At 37.4% G+C, this 19,344-nt stretch overlaps 4 protein-coding genes across 4 annotated transcripts; 3 read left to right on the top strand and 1 right to left on the bottom strand.

Moving 5' to 3' along the window:
* Positions 1-3,126: 3,126 nt before the first annotated feature.
* LOC145913764 (uncharacterized) lies at positions 3,127-7,763 on the bottom strand. The gene is made up of 8 exons (XM_083001517.1): positions 7,236-7,763; positions 6,297-6,431; positions 5,676-5,782; positions 5,265-5,427; positions 4,778-4,928; positions 4,522-4,603; positions 3,968-4,135; positions 3,127-3,265 (listed from the first exon to the last, which is right to left on the bottom strand). The coding sequence occupies exons 1-8, from the start codon at positions 7,761-7,763 to the stop codon at positions 3,127-3,129; spliced, it is 1,473 nt and encodes a 490-aa protein (XP_082857643.1).
* A 3,305-nt stretch (positions 7,764-11,068) lies between these two features.
* LOC145914751 (uncharacterized) lies at positions 11,069-12,691 on the top strand. Its single transcript, XM_083002589.1, has 3 exons — positions 11,069-11,096; positions 11,158-12,508; positions 12,625-12,691. Exon 2 carries the CDS (start codon positions 11,158-11,160, stop codon positions 12,472-12,474), a length of 1,317 nt encoding a protein of 438 aa, XP_082858715.1. The 5' UTR covers positions 11,069-11,096; the 3' UTR covers positions 12,475-12,508; positions 12,625-12,691.
* A 3,058-nt stretch (positions 12,692-15,749) lies between these two features.
* LOC145914753 (protein THEM6-like) lies at positions 15,750-16,964 on the top strand. The gene is made up of 3 exons (XM_083002591.1): positions 15,750-16,028; positions 16,196-16,407; positions 16,711-16,964. The coding sequence occupies exons 1-3, from the start codon at positions 15,767-15,769 to the stop codon at positions 16,960-16,962; spliced, it is 726 nt and encodes a 241-aa protein (XP_082858717.1). The 5' UTR covers positions 15,750-15,766; the 3' UTR covers positions 16,963-16,964.
* Positions 16,965-17,701: 737 nt separating this feature from the next.
* On the top strand, positions 17,702-19,273 carry LOC145914752 (protein THEM6-like). The gene is made up of 3 exons (XM_083002590.1): positions 17,702-18,038; positions 18,235-18,446; positions 18,584-19,273. Exons 1-3 carry the CDS (start codon positions 17,702-17,704, stop codon positions 18,824-18,826), a joined length of 792 nt encoding a protein of 263 aa, XP_082858716.1. The 3' UTR covers positions 18,827-19,273.
* The last annotated feature ends 71 nt before the right edge of the window (positions 19,274-19,344 follow it).

Raw genomic sequence — 19,344 nt, 5'->3', positions numbered from 1 at the left:
TTTTTTTGCGCGGATTGTAGTAGATTTTTTTGTTGTTTAGTACACTGTGCCTTTAGTAACAAGCCTATTTTCCCTTTGGCAAAAAACACTGGAATAATGTATTTTTAAGAACCGATTCATAATACTTTAATGTTATTAACGTCTACTTGAATAAAATTGCACTTTTCACAGATGATTATATGCGCTTTTTAAGCGGCTGTCAGGTACAATGACTTGGCGTAGTTGCCACGGGTGGCGAAAGCTAGTCTGGAGGGTTGCGAGTTGGAATCCCGTGGTCACAACTTTTTTTCGCCAGGAACTTATTAATGTTTAATTTGTGTCCTTCTTTCTGGCACGGAACGCATTTAACCTAACAAAACCATTTGCCACAAACAACTGTGAAGCAAAAACAAGTGTTTCAAAGCGTTTGAACTTTATTTACACTTGATTTGTAACTTGCCAGTTGCCATCACGAAAATTTATGCAAGAAAGGGAAACTTTGGTTCCTAATTTTTTTGTCGTGTAACCACTTTAGAAGCAGCGCCATGCCTATGTTTACTGCGACGATCTTTCGATACAGGGATGATCGAGTGCCATCCCATGTTTCTTGCTGCCTTTAACATAAAGTTTGGCCATCTCGTATAACGCCTCGTCACACTGGATTGCATGGGGCATAGAACAATCAACGATTGTTCTGTTTTTGAGAACTTCAAAACTTTTTTCCATTACTCGTAGAATGACTCGGCAACTGCTTCAGTGCCTGTTTTTGCATACATAATATGAAAAACCACGCAAAATTCCTGACCAATTTTCGCGTATAGCTCGGGGTCGATGTACCTATATGGCGGATAAACTTTCTTTCGTTAAATAAGGCAGCAATAAACGATCTTCCATCATCGAAAGAAACTTTGGTGAACGTTTTAGAAAAGAAGGAAAACTCAAGAAACCGAGTTGTAGAAACATCAATTTTAGAAAATGGCTCTTAGCTTGGGTCGCAATCTTCCGTCTTAATGTGATCAAACATTACGGCAAAGTGAGTTTGAAACATAGGCTAATCCCCAAACTACATTAAGTAAGGTTGACTTTAACCTCCTATATATGCGCGCAGAAAACTCGGCCCAAGAATTCAAAAACGCATGTTTTTCCAAAAAAAGATCAAATGGATTTCCAAATTTGACGAATGAGCGTAATTTCGCCATTATAAAATACAGATGGCAAATACTGCATTCACCCCGCTCGACCTTGTCCTTTTTTCGTTGTTCGTGATTTTCGAGAGAAGGAGAGAAAAAAATCAACGCTCAGGTCAGTGAAGCATATCCAAAGAGCCTTCCAACAGAACATTGGTGCAGAACAGTTGGGGTCTTGGGGAAAAGTCATCAGTGTTGCAAGACTTGGAGCGATTTGTGCGCGGATTAATAATTTTTGCGCGGATTGCTAGTAAAATCACGAAAATTGCGCGGATTTTTGACCGATTTTGAAAATTCTGCGCGGAGGATAAATCCTCCGCGCACGACATATTTTCCAATCTGGTACGTATGTATATGCGTACTTGATTTTCTTCAAATTTGTGAGGAAAAAATAGTCCAAAACTACATTGAATTCATGAAATACCGCATGAAGTTGTTTTCACCAGCTTAAAAACAGCTTTGGTCGTCTTTATTGTATAAATTACATAGCACAATTTGCACACTCCATTTATGTTTATGTTCGTATTCAGCGCAAAATCAACCAATCACTTTCGTTGCAACAAATGTGCATTCAACCGTAAATAACACTATCTCCGGCAATTTATTTGCAATTGCAGCAATCAAAAATCAGTAGTTAGATGTGTGCCAAATAATTTGAAGATTGTACGGCATGTCCACTAACAACATTTACCCCGATATGATTTTTTTGTTAACCAGTTTGTTTACAAAAACAATTTAGCATCAACGACATTGTGAAGATTTACCGCACAACATCATTCAAAACATCCCAGGCTCAGAGACCGGTAAAAAAGTACAATGTGATGTACTTTCTTGTGTAAATACAACAATATGGCGAAATAAGTTTGACAAACTTGATTTTTTTCATACGGGGTTCCAAAGAACTGATTTGGAACTACAGAAACTGATTAATAACCAATTCGGGCTTTATTTTCTAATGGCGCTCCGTAGGGCATCGATCTGGCCTATGGAGCAAGTCTACCAATATGCAGGAGACAGACAAGTTTAATTCTCATATTAAGCGTTTATGGAGACCTAGTAAAATCAGCAATTGTCGAGATTAAAGAATAAAGTTTCAACCTTATCTCTTCTAGTGTATGTTCAAATTTTGGGTTTAACGCTACAGTAACCTTTTTTAGCGTATTTATGTTCATTTTATAATTTTGCAAATATAAGCAATTAGCTGTAACCTACTCTAACCTCTGTTTTTATACCGTTCGTTCTTCCGCCTAAAGCTTGCTGACGCCCCAGCCCTCAGCAATTATTCCAAACGACCGCAAAGCCGGCTTGTTTTGTTGGAAATGCAACGATCTATTACCAATCAAACATTTTCCCAAACCGAGGTCAACATCAGCAGATATCAGCTGACAATCAAAAATTCAAAAAATGCGTGTTTTTGCCAAGCAACGAGGCGTGGACAAGGCGTGATTGGTGCGTGATGTGACAATGCATTGTGTTGACAAACAAATTGATGCAGTAAAATGTTGTTATTGTGTTTTGGACTCAGCTCAACTTTCATGACCCCTTATTCAAACATTTTTACTACGAAAAGATGCTAAAATTGATTGTTGGGCTTGCAGGGACCGAATATATGCACGGGGCAGTGGCTTGGAAAATAAATGTAGGCCTTTCCAAGATACGTGCTTATTTTGGACTTCCATACGGAGGTTTCAAACCCGAACGTGCATTATAGTTTTATATATTTTATTTATAATTGGGCAGAGGGGGGTTACGTGATTCTTCAACTTTTATCAGTGTCAGTCGTTAGGGTGGAAAACAATACAAGAATTCACTTTTAATAAATGTTCATTCCATATAATATGTTGGGATTTTCGCATTTGTTTGGTCGTCAAACACCTTTACAGCCAGAAATACTGCACACGTGCAAAATAACAAAATACAAAAAATAGGCGTTAAAAAAGAATAAAATTTTGTGCTTTCGTTAGAAAATCCACTCTGTGATATCACGTGGTCTGACGTCATCCCATATAATATACCGAGCAATTTCTCCGTAAGTTGTATTTAGAATGGCAAGTTCACGTAGAGTTCTTTCATTCGTCCCTTCCATCGCCTCCATAAACCTGGCGAAAGAATTAAAGTTGATTGCAAAATACAAGGGACGTTCAATATTAAATATAAAAATATTAAAGCTATTGGAATTTGCTGTTGGCCTGGTCATGATGCAAACGTTTTAAATACTTTGATCACCACAGTTTGATGTTTAAAACGTTTGTAATAAAGTACTATGCATAAAAGTTGGTATTCAAGATTAAAGCGAAAGTAAAAAAAAGCTACATTTTAAACTGAATTGCGGGAGAGTGTTTTTCTTAAGAATATTAAAATCAGTTTGTCAATTCAAAAGTATTCAGTAATTTTTTAGCAAATTCGGCCCATATTTTATATTAAAGTACAACTATTTGTGTTGTTTAGAAAGCACAGTTATAATTAGACCTACGGTGACGATTGTATGATAATCAACGAGCTATTTCTTTTGCGATAGAAAATGCCTCAGTCCACTATCAGTTCTTCCACATCTTCTTACCTTGTTAATAAGATTAACAAAAGTACTAAAACTATATGAGACTAAAAAACAACGCGTTTGTTTTTGGTGATTTTGACGATGCCGAATTGTATGGGCAAAATATTTATATCGGAAAGAACAGAAAGACAAATGCCTTTTTTTCTCCTACATAACTTGTTAAAAATCAGATACCAAAAGTCTTTGTTGACCATTAGACTGTGGGAAGATTCTTATGCACTTTATAAGAGTTCTTTCGTCCTACCTGGAGTAGAGATGGATGGTGAAGCTGTTGTGCCAGTTCCACAGCTCGTGGTAAATGTACTTGATTTCTTCCCAGTTTGGCCGAAGCATCTGCTCCTTGACAACGTGGATTGTGTCCGGAAACAGTTGCCATAGCGACCACGGGACGAAGCAAGAACTGTCGCTCCATCTGCACAAGCGTAAAAATAACATGGTTGTTTGTTTTTATTGGAGGTTACGCAAATGAAAACCGCAGTACAAGTTTTAAACCAAAGCACTTATAGAAGAGGCAGCTAGTTGGGAAAAAGTAAATTAAAACAAAATGTAACTTTTTGTTGCGAAAAAAATGTCATGTTGCAACAGTGATGTTAGGAACATTGCGTTGTGATAATGGTCACGGAAGGCAAGAAACTACATTAAAAACAACCGTTGCCTCGATACCACCATTAATTAAATTATTAAAACCTCCGCTACACTTGACGCCCACGAGAGGGATATTTCCAAAAAAAACCTCCCAGCACTTTATACGGCAACTATAGGTCATGGCGAGGTTTGGTGGTAATTATTGCGGGTTACCTGGAATCGTTGAACGTTCCGTATTCCTGGAACCATCGCTTCAGAAACCAGGAATCTTTGCTGGCCATGATTACACTGTTGGCTGCAAATGTTTAAAAATGCTGTTGTTCAGTCCAAGACTGATTCTTAAACGCAAACTATAAATTTTGTAATTAACATTTTAAGGCAGATGGACACATTATACCATGGAGGTCGTTAGAATTGCATATTTTCTCTAATAATGATGACATCTGCAATTAAAACACATTAATATTACCGACGGCGTCGAAATTTTCCTCTCCGAGAACCATTTCTTCTTTCCTGAGTGGCTCCAAGGATTTAAGAACCACTACGTCATCATCCATGTAAATTCCTCCAACTTCCAGGAGGATCTGTAGACGCGCAACATCCGACTGGTGTTCAACGCCCTGGACCAAGGTCACTGAATTTATGGTCTAGCTTTTGTTTTTAAACAGTTTTACGAAGTTCCAATGCCATGTGAAATTATGTATGCCTAGTTACAGTATTTCGTGAATGTGATTCTAACGTTTAGTCATTCAGTGAGGAGTTTTATGTAAAATCGTTATTGCCCACGTACAACCACGGTATAGGAGCGCTTAACAAAGTTTACTCAAATTGTATCATTAACTTAGCAGATTGACAACATCAGTCAAGCGCCCGACCCATACACCAAGAAAAAAACCTAATGGAGATTTGTACGTTGACGAACTATATTCAGAAACCGTAAAACTAAGAAAAAGTACCTTTACGGGATTCCCCCACACTTCAACAGGAGGGGTTCGTTGAACGATTTTCAGTGTGTTGTTTGCAAAGTCTTTGAAAGAGTTCCAGTAAGATCCCTGCGGTTCGCAAGTTGTGTGGAAAAGTATCAACTCCGGAGAATGGATTTTCCAAGCGCTCACAAAGCTACAAAGAGTTGGAATATTTCAACCACACGTAAAAAGTTACTTTGTGAACCCCAAATCTTCTCATTTCATTCGAACTTCCAAAGTTTTGAATATTTCCTCATGCAAATTTACGTTTGGGACAAACTGCAGTGATTACGCGTTAAAAATTACCAAAGATTCCATACATTAAAAATATATTACATTGGCTATCTTGTTTGTATAAAAAACAAATAGTTTCCGGCCTTTATAAAAAGTGTAGTCACCTACCTGATGTAATGATGAACACGAAATTTACGACAGTTGAACCAGATGAAGTGAATGATGTTTGGAATGGGTAAAGTGTTTCTTTCCAAAACTCGAACCACTTCCGGAAGCTGTAGACATACGATGATTGTGACGAACAAGCGCAAACATAGAAACAGAATTTTTAACTATTGATCTTTTGTTCTTCTTTTTGTAATTGTTTAATCACACGGAGGAGAGACATGCAAAAGATCCAACGTATTTTTCACACAAACAAAACAGCCAATGCAATAGTCGAGAATTTCATGATACGGACGTTTCGATTCGTGTACTAGAATCATTTCAGTGTAAAATGCAGGCGAGCCAGGAAAATGGTAACTGTAGCATGAAATTCTCGACTACAGCATTGGCTATTTTGTTTGTATTGAAGATTTACAAAACCGTAAGTTATGTTCCTAACGTATTTTCAGTTTTCGTGCAACAACTTAAAAAAGATTTACGAATTTATCTTTTAACTCATTTAAATTACGTTCCTTTTGCAATATCACCAATCCGATAACTGTATTTTCGACGTTACCTCATTTTCCATCAACATAAAACACATGTTTTGATTAGTTTGTAAGTTCAAAGAAATGAGACAAAAACCTTGGAAATGTCTTCGTCCCCCATGGATAGCCTTCGTTTCCTTTCCTTTTGCCACTGATCTTGTACTTTATCCTCGGCAACCACTTTCCTGTCGTCATTTATGAAGATGTAAGGGCTTGGCCGTTCCATGCCGTCCTGAGTGACGTACATATAGCAGTTGCGGTGAAAATCAGGCATTGAGTGACATTTAAACGCAATAAGATTTAGTCACTTTCCAATAACCCCAAAAGGTATCCGAAATCACAAAAAATTTAATTAAAAATAACACATGTGGTTTTCGCCATACAAATGATTACCACGCGGTCTTTTTAGTCAAAAAGTTAGAGTGTTTTCGTTTTGATTGGTTTTGCTTTGGCAACCACGACCGGATGACCATCGTGATGTGCGACGCTGTTCGCGCAACGCGTCAAGTGGTGGGATTTGGCCGGTTCGTGCGAACCTGTCTTTGGAATTTAATGAACAACGCGAACCAGTTGTTAACAACCGTATGTGTAATGTTTCGCTTCGAGCACTGTATTACCGTGGTTACTATGGCATGCTGCTAATGAGAAAACCGGATAAAATGTTTGAAACCCACTACTGAGCCATCACTTCCAATTGCAATCGGCTGCGATTTTACGACAGAGCGTAATTCTCCGTGAGGAAATCACCACCATATGGGCGCCTGACTCAATAACCTCTGAAAAGGTTTTATCGGTGCCCATGCCATTTTAACTTTTGCATTTATAGTTCATTTACGCTGTGGTCTTTTGCGCAAAATGAACATAATTTGATTTAATATAAAAGTGTTAGTTGCGTCAAGAATAAAAAAATTCAAAATATAAAAGTGTAGTTGGGTCGTTAAGAATAAAAACAATCTTAAATAAACCTTAAACATTTATATAAATTTAGGAATATGATGTAGTCTACTCCAAACGAAGCACTTGTTTGTAATCTTACCGGGAATGGCTTTAAAGTTGGTGGAATGTCACTTTTTAGACCAGGGTTAGCAAACAGTCGGACAAATTCTTTTGCTTTAAAAATCTTATATTCATCTGGGCTCAATACGCCAACGTCTTCCACTACCACCCGAAGTTGTTTCAAATTTACCGGGGTCTCCATCGTCACGCCTGCCTGCATTTGTTGCATAATCGATATAAAATTGATTTCGCTGACCATCCGTTCAGTTTCAACTTCGGTTTGCGAATCTTTTATGACGAAATGATCACTGGGGTTGCCGCCAGTTGTGGTACCTAAAGTCTTAGCAGAGGTAGGCGCGAAAATGCTGCGTGTTATCTGCACGTCGTCGTGTTCGTAGATAACGTCTTTGTAAAGCTCACTCTCAGTTGGATTTTCCCGGTCTTGCTTCGCATACAAATCGACTTTGTGCCTCGTGTTTCGATGCGTTAACAAATAAAGTCTTTGGGCGATAAACAATCCAAGAAATATTGTAGTCGTACGGAAAATTAGCTTTTTAAACCTAACCATCTTATAAAAATGTGTTTAAGTGCCTGAAAATATTCACAGTTGCGACAGATGTTTGACAAGAATAAGGCATTGAGCTAATTATGTTTTCAGTGATCTGCATACAGGGTTGCTGTTACGAACTGTCAAGTCTAATCATAATCTAATCACCAAGTCTATCACAAAATAGCACAAAAATAGCACACAAAAAAAATGTTTAAATTTGTCAAGTCAAAAGTAGAGCCTAGTGGTAACATAACCGTAGCATTATATAGGGCTGCTCAAATACTTCCTTTCAAATTGCAAGTATACGAAAAGGCTTAATGTCAACTTAATACAAACGCATTCAGGCTTTTACACTATATTAGTAAGCTCTACAATATAATTTTCTTAGTAAAGTCATTGCACCTATTCAACACGTTACTTTCCTGGCGCACCCAGCTGTGACCGAGATATTTTCCAACAACGGTACCACGCTGCACAACAAATTACCTCGGGGCATTATTACGCATAAAAAGCACTTGGTTGTGACGAGACAATAAGCGACTTTTGAATGACTCGCCTACCGCTAATTGCCGAAGTCAAGAAGCGTTCAGGACTGGAACAATTATCATTTTAAGGAATGTTCGGACAATTTGATTTATTTAACTCGGATTTTCGCTAATTCTGCATGCAATATTTGAATAAGTTCGGAAACTGATGATGCCGTTTAGGTGAAATTAACATTTCTATTGACTCTTAGTAATAAAATACCGCACCGATCCTCTGCCACTCGTTTGGAGTAATTTTGAATATCTGACAAGAAAGATAGATTTGTCAGTACCACCAAGCAAAACAGCAAAAACGGCGTCCAGGGCATTCCGGCTTACTTTTAGCTCTGGATGTTGGTTGACACTTAAACCACCTCACGGACGGGCGAAACGGGATTTCCCCGGTTTTCGTGATATGTTAAACTGGCTTTTCACACATGTTTGTTGGAAATATCATTCTTTATGAACTAAAATAGTTATCAAGGCATTGCATAGAGGTATTTTAAAAGCAAGCAAAACATATTCCATCAACGAAACGTTTGTTTCGTTCACCACATGCATTGGCAATGCTACACACGTCCTAAAGTATCAAAATTCTTGGTCTTTAGGCAAATCTACCAAAAAACAAAATGCTCTTAGTGTGTGACAACGTTTTTGCATAAACAAACTAAATATTAGAGTTATAATATTGCAAAGTCTTTGTGAAAACTAATGTTGAGTAGCCACGCATGAAACGGGGAAGTCCCGTTTCGCCCGTCTGTGAGGTGGTTTAAGTGTCTACCCTGGATGTTGGATGCCAGCGCCATAGAAATCGTGCGAGGAGATTGTACGCAATCGAAAAAGAGTGGTTGGGGAGTAGGACTAAAGAAAGCGGAAAATTGTCATGACAACTGTCCAGCTAACCCTGACGTGGAAATTACGAACGTGGTAGACCTGACATGCCATGACAGGCAACGCCACCAGTCAGACTTCTACGACGGTCTTTGGTATCTTTGTGAACTTGAAGTTAGAGAAATCCTTACACAGTCAAAATAGCTGTTCATGTAATGGCTTGATTGGGACATTTTCGTCGTGAAGTTTTATTATTTGTGTTTTTTTATGCATGCACATAGAGTGCACACTGTTTGACCAATCACCACAACTAGTGTGTACACTGTTTTTTGGTATAATCAGCGCAACATGTGTTGACTATATGCTGGTCTTATATATAATCTGTTTTACAAAGTTTTTTGTGTTTTTTTTATCACGCCTACACGGTACACGGCACACGCCTACACTGCACACTGTTTAACCCAGGGCTACAACATGTTATAGCACTCCTCGCCGGACGCCCAATATCGCTATTATTGCGTCACATTGAGTATTGAATCCTAACACTTAACCATTGTTTTATTTCCTCTATGTACCTTGTAATTTCACGATTTGGTGCGAGTGAACCCCATAATAGAATATTTTAATGAAGTTTCGTCTGGTCGTTCATGTATACGTAAATGCTGTCTACGTGGATCTAACTTATACATCCTGGAAGTTTCAACAAAACGTTTGGCATTACCCATTAGAACTTTTTCTCGAATAAACAAGGAAAGTCACAAGGTCTTTTTCCCAGCTTGATGAAAACAATATGGAAGCCACGAAAGTTGAGGAAGTGTGGCTTTAAACATAACTTTCTGCAACTTCTTGTGCTGGTGTTCAATTTCCACCTCTGTTACGCATGGATAAATTTAACTCCACAACTTGGCTACCATCATTATTAATATTTGAAATCTAGAGGTCAAGTGCAATTCAGCGATGTTTTGAGTTGGGATAAAACATCAAGAGTTTAAAGGTAAACACCAATCTGTTGTGTATTACATGTCCAAAATGTGCTTTTCTAATCACCGTCACAGCAACACACCTTGTTTGTGTGAAGTTCTCTGTAGGCTCTTAGTGTTGCTGACTGAGGTGGCGTAGTATGATAGTTTTGCACTTAAACCACCAACGAATTTATTTCTCTGTTTGGTGTCAATTTGTAGTCTATGCGTAAATCCAGAACTAAGCAAGTAATTACAGTGTCTTTTTATTGAGAATGGATATCTTTTTATTTATGATATAGGGTGCAGTTTTCACTGCAGACGTAATTTTTGCCAACGTGGAACCAACAATTCGTGTGGAAGTTCCTGCAAATCACCACAATCCGCATGAGGTAATGACTAATGCTTTGTGGAAATCTAACCAGAATAATGAAGCCGTTTCAACAGCAACTTCCACCCAGTCCTGGACCAGTCAGAGGGATATCCTCCTTATGATTTGAAGGAATCATTCATAGTAAATTTTGAAAGATCCACACCAACAGTGGTATTACATAATCCTTGTTGTTATTTGTGTTTAAAATGAGGCACATAACATTTCCAAGTTCTTTTATGATTGTTGGTTCATTGCCTGTTACATTTAAGTACACTTTATACGTCAACTAACTGCGTGCTTCTCGTAAATTTATTAATTATTTTGCTTGAACTGTTAATATACATAGTGCACAATTATGTCCAAAACTTTTAGGCCAAAAGCGTATAAATTCTAAAAAAATTGCAGAACTAATCAGAAATATATTTGTTGAATAACAGCGAGTAAGGCATAATGGCAAAACTCCACTTCCACATCAAGCGGAATATTCAGTGAATTGCAGGGACGCTCACGTAATCCGGGAAAGCGTACGCGAAAAGAAATTATCAGAAATTAACGAGCATATTTCGTAACTGCTTAATTGTTTTTTTAGCAAACATCCCTATATAAGTCGCTTGATTCTACTGAATCTTTACTCATTGCGAGCAAAGCAAGCAAACCAACAAAGGTAAGTTGATTGTATGTAACGAAATGCCTGATGACATTTTACCAAAGTTTTTTTTACCCAGATGAACCAGCTGATAATCATCGCCCTTTTCGCTGTTTTCATGCGTACTAACGCATACTATTACAACCAAAAGCCATACTACTACGACTCTGAGAAGCCATACTACTACGACTCCCAAAAGCCAGACTCTGCTGAGAAGCCTTACTACTACGACTCTGAGAAGCCTTACTACTACGACTCTGAGAAGCCTTACTACTACGATTCCCAAAAGCCAGACTCTGCTGAGAAGCCTTACTACTACGACTCTGAGAAGCCTTACTACTACGATTCCCAAAAGCCAGACTCTGCTGAGAAGCCTTACTACTACGACTCTGAGAAGCCTTACTACTACGATTCCCAAAAGCAAGACTCTGCTGAGAAGCCTTACTACTACGACTCTGAGAAGCCTTACTACTACGACTCTGAGAAGCCTTACTACTACGACTCTGAGAAGCCTTACTACTACGATTCCCAAAAGCAAGACTCTGCTGAGAAGCCTTACTACTACGACTCTGAGAAGCCTTACTACTACGACTCTGAGAAGCCTTACTACTACGACTCTGAGAAGCCTTACTACTACGATTCCCAAAAGCCAGACTCTGCTGAGAAGCCTTACTACTACGACTCTGAGAAGCCTTACTACTACGACTCTGAGAAGCCTTACTACTACGATTCCCAAAAGCCAGACTCTGCTGAGAAGCCTTACTACTACGACTCTGAGAAGCCTTACTACTACGACTCTGAGAAGCCTTACTACTACGACTCTGAGAAGCCTTACTACTACGATTCCCAAAAGCCAGACTCTGCTGAGAAGCCTTACTACTACGACTCTGAGAAGCCTTACTACTACGACTCTGAGAAGCCATACTACTACGACTCTGAGAAGCCTTACTACTACGACTCTGAGAAGCCTTACTACTACGACTCTGAGAAGCCTTACTACTACGACTCTGAGAAGCCTTACTATTACGACTCTGAGAAGCCTTACTACTACGACTCTGAGAAGCCTTACTACTACGACTCTGAGAAGCCTTACTACTACGACTCTGAGAAGCCTTACTACTACGACTCTGAGAAGCCATACTACTACGACTCTGAGAAGCCTTACTACTACGACTCTGAGAAGCCTTACTACTACGACTCTGAGAAGCCTTACTATTACGACTCTGAGAAGCCTTACTACTACGACTCTGAGAAGCCATACTACTACGACTCTGAGAAGCCTTACTACTACGACTCTGAGAAGCCTTACTACTACGACTCTGAGAAGCCTTACTACTACGACTCTGAGAAGCCATACTACTACGATTCCCAAAAGCCATACTACTACGACAACTAGATTTCTCTGGCATGACCTGACAATTTATTTAAAGGTAAAACAGCTTTTTTAAAAGCCTTTTAGAGAATTCCTCAAACGTATGCTAGGATTATTACTTGTGAATATATTTTGGTCACATTAAAAATAACACAACCTCTGTTTATTTAACAGGTCAACAAACGCCAACACCAGATTTTTTTGTCTTTGTCTATTGCAGCAATAAAAAAAATACAAACGACTTGGCGTCATTATTTGCTGGACCAGGGCAGACCAGGAGTACGAGTGTTAGTTACAATGCGTTAAATGACACATCAGAAAACCCTAAGATAGTCGAAATAATAAAACGAATCAAATCAAGTTAGATGTAAATTCAACCACGTAGATGAACATAAGAAATAAAATGACATGATCACCAATAAAACTATATTGGTTACCGAGTCAGGCGCCCATTTGGAATAGACAGTTCAAATTGCATTGGTGCAACTGCATAAAACTGTTAAGTTATGCCATTGAAACGCCAAGTAGTTTATCACAAAATACGCATTTTTAAGTTAATTTCAATTTTAATTAAAAGGTATTTCGCCGTCCCTAATGAAGCAAGTGATAGCGCGCCAAAGCTAGTGATAAAAAAATTGCTTTTAAAGCAGTCACAGGAAGAGCACTAGAGTTTGAATTAGGCCCTAAATGACGCATAAACTTTTAAAATCCATCAAACACAGTAAGCGTTTTTTTTACCAGACATTTGCGAAATTTTGATTTTGAAATCAGCGCGAAGGATGAATTAAGGGTCCAAATGTTACAATTAGCCGTTGAATTACCGTATATTATTTTGTAGTTGCAGCTACCAGAAAATAGGTCATCAGCCATGTCAATTTAAGCCTCACTACTCGGCTAATTTTTTCAAAAATTTGGAATCTAAAGGTCCAGTGCAATTTAGTGGTCATTCCTAAATTGGGTAAAACACCAAGAGTTTAAACGTAAACATCCATCTGTTGTTCAAAACATATCCAAAATATGCTTATCAACAACAACACGTTTGTGTGGGGGTGTTTGTTGGACTGCGAGGCGGCAAAGTTGATTACTTACAAGACTTTGATCTTACCTGTTTATTGTTAACTTGTATGGGCAAGTAAATCCGTAAAAAAAGTAACTGGATTGTGCATTGAATGCCTTGACGTGAACCTTCGCTGCCATAGGTTGCGTTTTTCTCTATGGCGTAATTTTTGCCAACGTGGAAGCAAGGTTTGGTCTGGAATTTCCCACACAGAATTGATTTCGGAAAATTTAACCAGAATACCGCGGTACTTTTAACAGCCCCTTCCGCAGTCATAATATAATCAACAGGATATCCCTAATACCATTTGTATAGCAGCCCATTTCGAAGCGCTAAACCAACAGTAACATCACAATACATAATTATTAATTATAACCACTGAAGTTGTTTGTGTTTAAAAATGTAGCCCATGTCATTGTCAAGTTCCTTAAAGTTCATTTGTTGCTTGCTTGTATTACTTAGGCAAACTTTATGTGTCAAACTTCAAGCACACTGAATTCATACCGTACATAGCCTGATTTTTCTAACGAAGTAATTTTTTTTACAACCTTACAGTATAGATGGTACGCTATTAATTCAAACTTTTCAGTTTCAAGTGTTTGATAGAAACGATTTGATTCAATAATCCCTAATATGTTTACTGAGTAACAATGCGTTAAATGACACATCAGAAAACCCTAGGATAGTCGAAAAAATAAAACGAATCACATCAAGTTAAATGTAAATTCAACCACGTAGATGAACATAAGAAATAAAATGACATGATCACCGATAAAACTATATTGGTTACCGAGTCAGGCGCCCATTAGGTATAGACAGTTCAAATTGCACAACATAAAACAGGTCGTGATAATGATCTCGTCTTTCAAGTCCTACATGTAAGCTAATAAAGGCTACCATATACGCCCGTATTTTCCAAGTCATTTGCGGATTATTGGTGCTCAAATCTGCATCAAGTGAATTAACAAAAAAGTGCCCAAATGTCCGGGATTTTAACTTTAGCACCATATTTTCCCTATGAATTAGTGTAATATACCGTAATTGTGACGCCGCTAAAACCTAGCACCAATGTTCGTACAGGGACCAGGTAAAAACCTCTGTGAAAGTCATCAGCAGCCCACATGACCAACAAAAAGGCCATCGCCGAGACGTACTCCAAAATTTGTTAAGGTGACCAGCACAAACTGCTCAGGGATTGAATTTTGACAAATACACGAACCCTGGACTAAACTAGAGCAGAACATACCATTATTATAATCCTGCCGAAGGTCATTCAAACATTTGATAAAAACAATCAAACGTAATCCAATAATATACTTGAACCATCGGAAATTCTTTATAACCATCTCCATCTGCGACATCTGCATACGCTGTACATTTTGGCGCAAAAACTGGGCAATAAACACCGCATTTTGATGTAACAAACAATGGAAAAGTAATAATTAGACTATATCAAATATTTGTAGTAAATAATTTTTACCACGAGCAAAGTGGTCGAGTTTAGTCGAGTTTAGTCGAGACATAAAGTTTAGTCGAGTTTTAAATGCACCCACACGCTATTTTTCGAATATGAGAGGAATGTATCTGTGTATAATCCGTGGAGAATATTTTCTCCCAGTTATAAAAAAAACTAATGTTACAACTTTGATGCCTGGGGCGGGAAAGTACCCCTTTTTTACTTTTGGCCGGAAACTACGCAAACACTACACGAAGTTTGACGTCATAATAGAGCGGTGACCTTTGTGTTTACGTTTCTGAAGTTTCGGCAGAACTGAATAGCAAAGCGTTAATTTACTGACCGGTACTTTTTACTATCTTTAATGCACTTGCCAGCATTAGCGTAGACAGGGAGAGTTGAAAGGGGCTATGACCCGTCCTAACTTATAAGGTTTAATATTCCAAAGTTTTGGGCTTTCCAAATGTCAAGTTTGTGACTTAGTTTTTTTAATACAACACGTTTTTGTTGAGCACGGGTGGCTGTTTTTGCTTTGTGAATTGATGTTTTAAACTCTAACTTTTATTTGTTCAATTCCTGATGCAGTTTTTTTGTCACAACCCATCACTTCTCAGTGTTACTGGCTGCGATCTTATGGCAGACATATAAGCACCTGACTTGATAACCCTTATGGTTGTATGACACTCCAAGTCATATTATTTTGTATGTATTTATTGTTTATCTGCGTTCAAGTTCTTTTTGTGTTTTTTTTGGTAAAAACGCTGTTTTTTCCTCTATAACAGTTGCAATTAGAAATAGCAGAAATGGCACACCCTGCACTGACTCCCATAGCTGTACTTGCAAGTGGAATATGTTTTGTGGTTGGTTGGTATATTTGGGGTGGCATGTTTATTGATGGAACCATACTAGAAAAGATTCTTCTGATCCTTCTTGTTGTACTTGTGCTCTTCAGTGGATTTTTGTTGTATTGTATTCGTATGTTTCTAACATATATCTGGTTCACAGTTTGGACAATTGGCAAAAAGCCAAATCCCAAGTTACTTTTGCAAGATTTCACGTTTCGAAGTTAGTATTAAATGTTTTTTGTGGTCAACTTGTCATTGCATTGAAATAAATCTGTGTAAATTTAAAAGGATTTTTGAGTTTATTAAAACAATTTGAATACTATTTTATTCTTGAATGCACGTTAATGCAAAATCTGACCTCCACACTAAAATTGCTTTTGTTCATAGGTTTTGTCTTGCCATCAGATCTGGATGTCTTTTTGCACATGAACAACTCACGCTATGCAAGAGCAGCAGACTTTGCACGAATATCACTTTTCTTTCATAGTGGAATTAATGATTTCATCGTAAACCACAAAGGCATGTGGATTATGTCGGCAAACATTCTTCGATATCGAAAATCACTGCAATTTCTCCAAGGGTATACTATTACAACAAAGGTAGGCATTGGTTTCAAGGAAATGCCCTTCAAAATTATCATAAAAAGCAGACTTTGCTTTTATTGTCAACATTCTTTGTTTAGTTTAAAGTTAAAAAAACAAACTTAAGAACATAAAAAAATGTTTTAGCACAAAGAAATATTTTACCATTACGGTTATCATTAAACCAAATTAAATAATTGTCTTATTCATTTATAGTTTAATATACTTTGGCAAGTATATGTATATATATATATATATATATATATGTTGCGTAACACCTGTGCCTGGCAATGGTATTGAAGGTTGGGTGTTGTGTTTTAGTTGGTATACTGGGAAGAAGATGCTTTTTACTTGGAGCACAAGTACACTAGCAAGTACAAAGACATTGAAAACTTTGTGTACTGTGTAATGTTGTGTAAGATAAGTGTGCGTGGGGTAACTACAGCATTTATACGAAAAAATTTATTGAAAATGGACGAAGATGAACCATTGCCAGAACCAAGTGAAGAAGTAAAGCATTTTGTTGCATTCAATAAAGAATCAAGTGAAGCTTTACGAGTGAAATCTGATTGATTTCAATCTACTTGATAATCATGTCTGGTTTTGCTGTAGTGTTTTTGTTGGTTTTTGATGGAAACTGTTTGATTGACATGTATATGTATATACTACCCTTTTGAGACTGTTTGTTAATGTGTAACAATATTTTGTCTACTGTCTTCAATGCAGTCAATTTCAATGTACACAAAAGACCTCTACGTATGATGTATTTTACTACTGTTATATGTATGGCCTACTGCAATACTCCCTTGAAAACATTCAACTTTATTTGTGCAGTTGATGCTGATCGCATATTTGACTCATTTAAAGTTCCTGATTAGTCAATTTTAGTCTTGAATCATCATGTTTTAGTTGATATCTCTCAAACATTTGTGTCCCTCCCTACTTTGAAAACCACTAATCTTGAAGCTACTAAACCAGGGGCAACTTCTTGAATGCTGCATGCCAGTTCAGAAATTTATGTCTAAATGTTAATATCTTGTTGCTAAATTGTCATTTCAATGTCTAATTCCATACAATTTCACAACGTTTAACCACTTTGTAACTCATCCCCTGTCACAAGACAATCCCATAATCAATTGTTACAAAATGTAATATGATATCAGAGAGTTGTGTGCAGTGCACATTGTTTTAACTTATAAGGCCTCATCAGTGCAGCAGTAGCTCTATTCATTATTGGTTCTGTTGCTTCTGCAATATAGTATGTTGCTCATAATGTTCACATGTGATTTATATATTGCTGGCTTTCACATTCATGCCCACACAAACACGTATTGTATTATTTCTTTGCGCAGATTTGTCAAAATCTTTGGTAAATACATACGTGGTAGCAATGGTAAACCCCAAAATAGCCACAGCTGTTATATTAACCAGTGGTGCTTGCTTTGTGGTGGGCTGGTGCATATGGGCAGTGGCCTTTCAAGAAGGAACATTACTGGAAAAATTTCTCCTTGTTTTATTGGTTATAGCCGTGCTCTTCAGTGGATTTTTATTGTATGGAATACGCATGTGCATAACAATTATCAATTATTGGGTATGGACAAAAGGAAAAACGAACCCTAGACTTATTCTTCAAACACATTTATATCGAAGTAAGTTTCATTTAATTGTGGCATCTTGTTTGTAGAATTTGTTGTTGTCAAAATTCGTATTGCATTGGTAAATAAACACTTTTTTACAGATAAATTTGACATGTTAATATATCATTATAGCAGAAACTTGTGAAATTATCAGCAAACTAAAGTGGTTACTTCGCATAATATTTGACATATTATTTACTGTGTTAAGGCCTCGTCATACCATCTGACCTCAATATGGTTCTCAAAATGACCAACTCGCGTTATGGAAGGGCTGCAGATTTTGCCAGGGCTTCATTTGTCGGATCAAGTGGTTTCGCTGCATGCTTGTTCAGAAATGGAGGTTTCCATGTTGTTTCGACCACTGCTTACAGATACCGCAAACCAATGAAGTTCTTACAGCGGTATACCATCAAAACCAAGGTTGTCAAATGTTTTTTTTAATACTTTACACCATAAGAACTTATTTTAAAATTATTGTTGTTCTTTAATCCTAAGTAAAACATTTAATTTCCAAAATATATCTGCTTTTCAACATAATTGTGTGTTAAATTTTTTAGTTGGTGCACTTGGAAGACGATGCGCTGTACATGGAGCAACAATTTATTAGCAAGTACAAGGACATTGAGAACTTTGTATATTGTTCCATCTTAACCAAAATGGCCATTCGAGGGGTTACAACTGGACTTATTTTTAAGAAAATGCTTGATATGGATGAATTGCCCCCCTTGCCAGAACCAAGCGAGCAAATAAGACATTTTGTGGAATTTAACAAACATTCGAGTCAGGCATTAAGAAACTGATTACTCTGTCTGAAGCTCTCAACTATTATGGCTTTTTTGCACACATATGATTACTCCTTCTTTTATCAAGTTATGAATTTCACAGTAAAACTACTTTTATTTTCACAATTGTGTGCCTTGTCTATGTTTACACGCAAACATGTTTTTTTTTAAAAAAGAAGTTCTAATAATGTCAATTTTTTCTAGAAGTTATTGATGGTAACATTCTAACTCATTTGTGTCTGGCTATGTTTGGTGCCATAACACTGCGGTATGCGACCCGTTGCAATTTAATCAAACTTTGTTGTTATTACACCTTGTATTGCTCTTCGTAGTGTGATAAATGTGTATTGCAGTACTTTTGCAAACTGACTAAACCATATGTTATCTCAACTGCCTTTGTATCATCACTACTTCATTGATGAAGGATCACACAACTATAAACCAAAAAATAAATTGCATGAGATTTACTGAGGTTTGTTGCAGCAGTTTTACCTTTTTCCAGCATTCTTTTACTACATGTTAACTTAACTATACCC

The sequence above is a fragment of the Ascidia mentula genome, chromosome 9, assembly GCF_947561715.1.
Source record: "Ascidia mentula chromosome 9, kaAscMent1.1, whole genome shotgun sequence".
NCBI classification, from domain to species: domain Eukaryota; kingdom Metazoa; phylum Chordata; class Ascidiacea; order Phlebobranchia; family Ascidiidae; genus Ascidia; species Ascidia mentula.
The sequence above is the reverse complement of the archived record's forward strand: the minus strand, read 5'-3'. Positions and strand labels throughout refer to the sequence as shown.

Coding starts and splice junctions, on each gene's coding strand:
- LOC145913764 (XM_083001517.1), bottom strand. CDS start 7,763: ATGGTTAGGTTTAAAAAGCTAATTTTCCGTACGACTACAATATTTCTT. Junction 5,783..6,296: donor GGGACGAAGACATTTCCAAG/GTTTTTGTCTCA, acceptor GTATGTCTACAG/CTTCCGGAAGTGGTTCGAGT. Junction 5,428..5,675: donor CGTGTTCATCATTACATCAG/GTAGGTGACTAC, acceptor AACTCTTTGTAG/CTTTGTGAGCGCTTGGAAAA.
- LOC145914751 (XM_083002589.1), top strand. CDS start 11,158: ATGAACCAGCTGATAATCATCGCCCTTTTCGCTGTTTTCATGCGTACT.
- LOC145914753 (XM_083002591.1), top strand. CDS start 15,767: ATGGCACACCCTGCACTGACTCCCATAGCTGTACTTGCAAGTGGAATA. Junction 16,029..16,195: donor GCAAGATTTCACGTTTCGAA/GTTAGTATTAAA, acceptor TTTTGTTCATAG/GTTTTGTCTTGCCATCAGAT. Junction 16,408..16,710: donor GGTATACTATTACAACAAAG/GTAGGCATTGGT, acceptor GTTGTGTTTTAG/TTGGTATACTGGGAAGAAGA.
- LOC145914752 (XM_083002590.1), top strand. CDS start 17,702: ATGCCCACACAAACACGTATTGTATTATTTCTTTGCGCAGATTTGTCA. Junction 18,039..18,234: donor TCAAACACATTTATATCGAA/GTAAGTTTCATT, acceptor TACTGTGTTAAG/GCCTCGTCATACCATCTGAC. Junction 18,447..18,583: donor GGTATACCATCAAAACCAAG/GTTGTCAAATGT, acceptor TAAATTTTTTAG/TTGGTGCACTTGGAAGACGA.